General features: G+C 38.9%; 1 protein-coding gene across 1 annotated transcript in view; it reads left to right on the forward strand.

Moving 5' to 3' along the window:
* Positions 1–3,901, forward strand: part of LEPROT — a 13,276-nt gene extending 9,375 nt beyond the window's left edge. The window contains exons 3-4 of the mRNA XM_007959226.1: positions 1,746–1,932; positions 3,785–3,901. Of these exons, the coding sequence (XP_007957417.1) occupies positions 1,746–1,932; positions 3,785–3,901 (304 nt within the window). The remainder of the gene's footprint in view (positions 1–1,745; positions 1,933–3,784) is intronic.
* The last annotated feature ends 3,718 nt before the right edge of the window (positions 3,902–7,619 follow it).

Genomic DNA, 7,619 nt, shown 5'->3' on the forward strand with positions numbered 1-7,619 from the left:
TTTCCTCAAAAAATAAAGTGTAATAAAGCTGGTAGAGAATAAAATGATAGATTATTTTTGAAGTAGTTACTGAGCAAAGATAATTGGGATATTTTTAGTAAATATAAAACATTGGATTTGGGGAAGAAAACTTTGTTTTGCATTACATTGTTCTGATCATTTATAATAAATATTAGAATGTGTCTAATGTGTTTATTACCAAGCATATCTATTTTCATGCCTTCCATACTTAAAGTGCAATGGCTGAGCACTTGGTGGCTAACCATAGCGTTGGAAGTTCAAACCCACCTAGTGGATCCATAGGAGAAAGACCTTGGAATTGCTCCTGTAAAGATTACAGCCTAGAAAACCCTATGGACAGTTCTCCTCTGTCACATGAGATCACTATGAGTCAAAAGTTGACGCGATGGCACCTAACAACATGCTTGAAATACGTTTATTATTTTTTTTTTCATTCAACAATTGTTAATGGAGCATTTCATTGTAGTCAGTAGAGATAAATGGTAATTCACCATGACAAATAGACACCTCATAAACAAGAAACTATCAGATAGGAAGGAGTGCAGTGCAGAAAATTAAAAGAGGGTGATGTACTAAGAGTGACTCCGGAGTACTTTAGAATGGATGGTCAGGGAAAGCCACTTCTAGGAGGGGACACCTCACTTTAGATTTGTGTGATAAGAAGGAGCCATCGAGCACCAGGGAGGAAGAAGGATCATTGCAGGCAGAAGGCACAGCTAGTGCAAAGGCCTTGAGGCAAGAATGAGCTTGCAGTGTTCAGGGAAAGAAAGAAAGCTGGTGTGGCCACAGGGAAGATGGGGAGATGATACTAGATGAATGGGAGAAATAAGCAATACCAGATCACACAAGGCTTTGTAGACCAGGGCAAGGAATTTGGGTTTATTCTAAGTGCGATAATGGAGCTCTGGTGCCTCAGTGCATAAGGCATTTGACTGCTAATCAGAAGGTTGGTGGTTCAAACCACCAGCGACTCTGCGAGAGGACATGAGGCAACCTACTTCTGTAAAGATTTACAGCTTTAGAAACCCAATGAGAGTCACTATGAGTCAGAGTTGACTTGATGGCAGTGGATTTGGTTTTTGGTTTTCTGAGTGATAGGAAGCCATTGAAAGATTTCAAGGAGGCACTTACTGAAAAGATCTTTCTTGAGTTAGCATGTGCAAGCCACTGTACTATGTTTTCTATAGCAGAAGCAAACGCAACTGAGATAAGATTCTGCCCTTAAAGAAATGACAATTATTAATTCAAAAAACACCAAACACTGGGGGCACAATGGTTTAAACCCACCCAGCAGCTCTGTGGGGGAGAAGACCTGGCGATCTGCTTCCATAGTAATGACATCCATAGCGATGACATCCATAGCGATGACAGCCTGGGAAACCCTGTGGTAAGTTCTGCTCTGTCATATAGCGTCACAGTGAGTCAGAGTCAACTTGACGGCACTCACAACAGCAAGACAGAGAATAATGAAGTGTTTTGATTATGCACTGTGCAGTTGTTTCTTTATATTGTATAAAGTACCTATATGTTAATGAGCTGATCCTTTTAAAATTATCAGTACTTACCTGGCCATGGTAAAGCCATCTTATTTACTAATATTAACAATTGTATACATTCTTGACAGATACTTAGATTAACATTCTTTTAAAAACAATAGTATGCCTTTCATTTAAAATGTAACTGTAACATTTCTTCTTGGGGTTTCTTCTGGGTCCACCTGACAGCGTATACTGGCCCTTGTTCGTCCTGATATTTCACGCCATTTCCCCCATCCCCCACTTCATTGCCAAAAGAACAACATATGACTCAGATGCAACAAGTAGTGCCTGTCGGGAACTAGCATATTTCTTCACTACTGGAATTGTCGTTTCTGCCTTTGGATTTCCTGTTATTCTTGCTCGGGTGGCTGTGGTAAGTTTTGTTTTCTATTGTTCAGCCAGATTGTCACTGTGTTTACTTCAAAGGCCTCTGTCTAGGACCTCAGTTTCATTTTCAGTGCTTTTACTTTATACTCAAACCCAGATGTGTTTTTAGTTTCTCTGTTTCTCCTTTGCAGATCTGTCTGTCAGTCTCTTGGCCACATTTTTAAAATGCTGTCTTTGTTTCCATTAACAGTCCTTAGCCAGACCATGTTCTTTCTTGCGTTTTCTACCTTCAACTGTTCTCCTGAATTGTTCTTATATCTCTGCCTCCTACATCTTAGGACAATCCACAGAGACCACAGTAGCAATGCATTTCTAGTTACAAAGCGAATATCATGTCAGATTTCTCTCCTGCAAACAGAACCGTGGACTCGACTCTCAATTCCATAATAGGCATCTATTGAGGGATGACTTTTAGATACCAGAAGATAAAGTGGATAAGATGACATCCTTTTGGACCCAATGTAAAAACTTTCTTCTCCAAAAAACACATGGTTCATGTAATTTATGCAGTTCTTTGATGCTTACTGTCTTTCCTACTGTTTGCTTTTATTTCTCCCACTCTGAATTACATTCTGTTTCCGTTTTGTGAAATTATCGTTGAGGGTGTTGAGTATCAGATGTGCACAGGTCTTGCTTATTCATTCAGTAAGTATCTTTGGAACATCTGCTCTTTGTACAATCCCGTGAACTAGCGTGATGAGTCAGTATACTGTACGTGCACTGGAATATGATCAGAAGGCCATAGAGGAGAGACATTCCAACTGGCATGTGATACGGTCCTCGGAGCATAAATAGGGTTTTGACTCATGTAGGGAAAGCTGTTATAAACAATGGCACCCAAGTGAAAATGCAGTTTGTAGAATAAAGAAAAACCCAGTGTATTATGTTAATGATGGTAGAATCATTTGGGGAAGAATAGAGGAAATGATTGCCCAACTTCAAGTATGTAATCAATGTCACTGAATTATACGTGGAGAAATTGTTGACTTGGTGTATGTTGTGTTTTGTATATTTTCACCACAATTTTAAAAAAGAAAAATCAGGGTGCTCTAGTATGATGGAGCAAAAAGGGAGCACTTGAGGTAGAAAGGTTGGTAAGGGAAAGCCTGCCTGGGGAACGGTTTTGAGCACCATGTCAGGTTGTACTTGATCTAGGTAATGGAGAAGCATGAAATGTTCTTTATTAAAAGATTCTCGTGACCCTATACTTGTGCCTCAGACCAGCATTTATTAGGTTTGCTATAAATATTTTTGTCTTTTATTACTGCATCTGTTTTATGAAGAAACGTCATTGGTGTTTCTATTGGTTATAGAAAAACAAAAAATGTCCACTAGAGGGTGCTCTTACCTCCGATTGTGCTTTTGTAAAATCAATCTGCCAAGCTGGGGAGCTGCTTTTATTTGTATACAGATTATTTATTATTTAAAGTCTTTGCCACCTAGAAAAGAAACAACCAAACCCATAACTTCAATTCCTGTTTGCCACAAAAGGAGGCAATTCGTGCAAAACTTTCAATACCCAGTATTATAATTGGATCACTCATAATCTTTCTACAAGTATTTTGCTTAAGGCAGTTATTATCTACTGAAAACAACTAGAGCAATATGTCTAATGGAGAACAAGTTAAGGATGGTACTAGACTTAATTAATAACCATCATGCAAGTAATTAGACTAATTATTGAATAGTTCTTTGTCTCCCACCTATTACGTTATTAAGACTTTTAGCAGCTTTATGTAATATTTCATTGGATGTTTCTAATGCAGAAAATAACAGAGATTTGCAAATACGCAGTAAGAAGAGAATAAAAAGTAAATCCTTCTTTTCTTGTGTTTCAGATCAAGTGGGGAGCTTGTGGCCTTGTGCTGGCAGGCAATGCAGTCATTTTCCTCACAATTCAAGGCTTTTTCCTGGTGTTTGGAAGAGGAGATGATTTTAGTTGGGAGCAGTGGTAGCACTTTGTTCTGAAGGCATTGAATTTCTTAGAATTCTTACTGTATGTATATGTGTACACATACGGCATTTTACTATGAAATTTAATATGCTGTTTTTTGATACCTTTATATCATGTTCCCTTTAAGGAGGACTAAATGTGTAAAAGATTAGTTTTATTCCCAGCAAATAAACCTAATGCCGTTGGGTCAGTTTTGACTCACAGTGACCCTATACAGAGTTGGACTGCCTCACAGGGTTTCGAAGGCTGTCATGTTTATGGAAGTGGACTGCCACATCTTTCTCCTACAGAGCAGTACATGGGTTCAAACTGCTGACCTTTGGATTAGCAGATGAGTGCTTAATCACGGTGCCATCAGGGCTCCTTCCCAGCAAATAGACCTCTTCACTTACTCAAATTGAATTACGTTACTGGATTTTTTTACAATAACACACCCACATAAATAATGTGCCCACCCACATTTAATAACGCTCAGCATAACACATTTACAAAAATAGTGCAGGGAGGGTTGTGGGTTGGCAAAAAACATAACGTGTGGGTTATTTGTGTAAAAATACGATACTTGTTAAGCTGTTGATATGGTCATGGTGCTCTCAGAAATGTATTAAGCTAGCTCTGGTAGCATAGTGCCTAAGACACTTGACTGCTCACCAGAAGGCTGGCGGTTCAAACCCACCAGCCACTCCTCGGAAGGAAGGTTGGGCAATCCTACTTCCGTAGTGATACTGCCTCGGAAACCCAAGGAGGGGTCGCTATGAGTCGGGTTTGACTCGACGGCACATAACAACAACAACAACAACAAGTGTGGTGGACAGCAAAGCAGTCTAGCTACTCCTTTTGTCTGAAGATGTGCTTAGGTAGGCAGCTGACCCTGGAGCAGGCCTCAATTCCACTCAGCACTTCCAAGTGCTAATATGAGGCAGTCCTACTCTGTATATTTATGGCCCAGAAAGACAGAAATGGCCCTTTCTGTCTGCTGTAGACTCTTCTCAAGAGTGTGGCCCATGGACCAAGAGCATTGCATCTCCTTGGAGCTCATTGAAATGCAGACTCTGAGGCCCCACCCCAGACCACTTCATTTTGATAAGAGATCCCAGTTGAATGTATACACATTAAAATTTAAGAAGCTCTGTCATAGAGGAGGAGTCCTTGGATAGCCCAAACTGTTAACCATTTGACTGCTAACCAAAAGGTTGGTAGTTCAGATCCACTCAGATGCCATGGAAGAAATGCCTGCCAGTTTACTTCAAATTATCACAACCTTTGAAAATGCTATGGAGCATTTTCTACTCTGCTACACATGGGGCCACCATGAGTCCAATTGACTCGATGGTAACTGATTTGGATTTTCGGTGTCTTAGAAGACCATACTCTTTGGTATTTTCCAGATGTTCAAACATATATAGCCTATTTCTCAAATGTGTGAAAAGGCTTCCAAATGAGGAACAGATATACCCTCTGAAAGGAGTGGCTGTTTTCACAATGTGTGGATGGGGGGAACAGAGTAATTAGAGTAACAGTGGGGTGCAGGGGAACCTGTCCCCGCTTCTAGCAGGACAAGGAAGAATAGATAGGAAATATTTTGTAATTTCCTTGTATCATCTGGCACTTGCTTCCTCCCTGTTCCACTTCATCCCCATTTCTCACCAGTTCTGATGGACCCTTACTTCTTAACAACTCTGGCTTCTCTTTCCTCTGGAGACATGAGAGCCAAGTAAGCAAGCAGAGAGGGAACTGTTGCATTTTATCTACATGTTGATGTACTCATTGTCTTTCATGCCCTGTAAGACTTAATATAACTTTATGCCACCATTAAATGTATCATGGGGAATAAGTTTCATGCTGGATCCTACAGTTTTTCTAGCTCAACTAACTTTTGATCCAAGACCTATTGAGAAACGGAAATATGGGAAATAAAAACAAGTGACCAGGATGATCGAAGATTTTTAAACATTGTTAATGTGTGATAACTGATATATATACAAAAACACTTGACACCCAGAGGCTTGCAAACTGAATAATTAGCTCACCCCTTCGTATTCTGGTATGATATTGGAACCAGGAAAAGAAATGCAATACCTAAAACGATAATATGTAAAGTTATTTTTTTGTCCTTGTGCATAATTGTGTATTTTTAGTGCTCTATGTATGTATGGAATTGTTACTTCCAATATTTATATTAGAAAAATGATACAGATACTTTATGAATTTTAGTCATCATTTTTAAAAATAACACGGACTCTTACTGAATTATAATAAATTTCTCTTTTCACACAGATGAAAGGTTTAATTTTAAAAGTCTTTATTCTTGCTTAAAAAAATAACACAACGAGAAGTTCTTGGTATTTTGAAATGGGTAATTTTGAGCAATAATCTGTCCTAGTAGAATAATAGCAATAACTTTTAAGGTATCGTTTTAAATGTCTGAATTGGCTTGCAATAGCTTTTTCTTGCTCTAAGATAGAAACAGTGATAAATTTCTTTGACCTTTTATAAAAGTGTCTTTCTTGCTTATACATATTTCAAATAATCAAGGTTATTTGAATGTATGTAATATGTAGCCTTAAGCATTACCTCTTGTATTTGCAGAATGATATAAAGTCCTTGCATATTTGTAGCTGTTCCTAGTAATAGAATTGTTTATTGAAGTGATAGGTTGTTGTATTTGGTGTGTCTGAAAAGAGACACATTTATTCAGCTGTGCCTAAGTATCACTTCAGTTACAAATGTCAGTAGTAAAGTATTGCTATACTTAATATAATAACACAAGTTTAATCTTGGTGACACAAATATTGGGCTTTTTTTTTTTAAGTTTCATTTTTACTGTGCATCTTAGAATATATTTGGAGATTCAAAACATATTGATTACATGCTAAAACTTAAAGAATACACTTAAAGAATTGCACCCAAATAGATAATCTCCATATTATGAAGGATTCTGTGTCATGTTTCTAAACAACTGCCTTACAGGCTGACTTTGAAACGCTTTTCCCACAGAAACACTATTATGAAATTGGTGATTCAGTTCCCAGGATGAGCTTCAAGAGCAGGCTAAACCTACATGTAGCTGACCTATCTACTAAAGATCCCTGCCTTGAGTTTTGGGTCTTAGGAACAGGGTAGTGTGAACAGTTTGGAAATAGAAAAAAAGTTTCCACCTCTTTTCCTAAGAACAAGGTCTTTGTCACCTTTTCACTTCAATTTTTGCACCCCCTTCCATTTACTAAAGAAGCGCTGGTAGGGAGCATAGTGGTTAAAGCATTTGGCTGCTAGCCAAAAAGGTCGATGGTTCAAACCTACCAGCTGCTCCGTGAAAGAAAGATGAGGCAGTCTGTGTCCATAAAGATTTACAGCCTTGGAAGCTCAATGGTGTTGCTATGAATTGGAATCGACTAGATGGAAGTGATTTGGGGGTAGGGTGGGGGTGGGTTTCTAGATGGTGCCGTGGTTAAAGCACTCTACTGTGAACCAAAAGGTTGATGGTTCGAACCCACCAGCCATTCCACAGGAGAAAGATGTGGCAGAGTCTGCTTCCATAAAGATTTAAAGCCTTGAAAACCCTATGGAGCAGTTCTACTCTGTCTTATGGGGTTGTTTAACATCAGAATTGACTTGACGGCAGTGAGTTTGGTGTGGGCCCACATTCTGAGGAGTCCCTGGTTGGTACAAACAGTTACCCATGTGGCAGCTCACCAAAAGGCTGCATGTCCAAGTCCACC

The sequence above is a fragment of the Orycteropus afer genome, unplaced genomic scaffold (assembly GCF_000298275.1).
Source record: "Orycteropus afer afer isolate SDZICR_OR568_19922 unplaced genomic scaffold, OryAfe1.0 scaffold00016, whole genome shotgun sequence".
In the NCBI taxonomy this organism is placed as follows: domain Eukaryota; kingdom Metazoa; phylum Chordata; class Mammalia; order Tubulidentata; family Orycteropodidae; genus Orycteropus; species Orycteropus afer.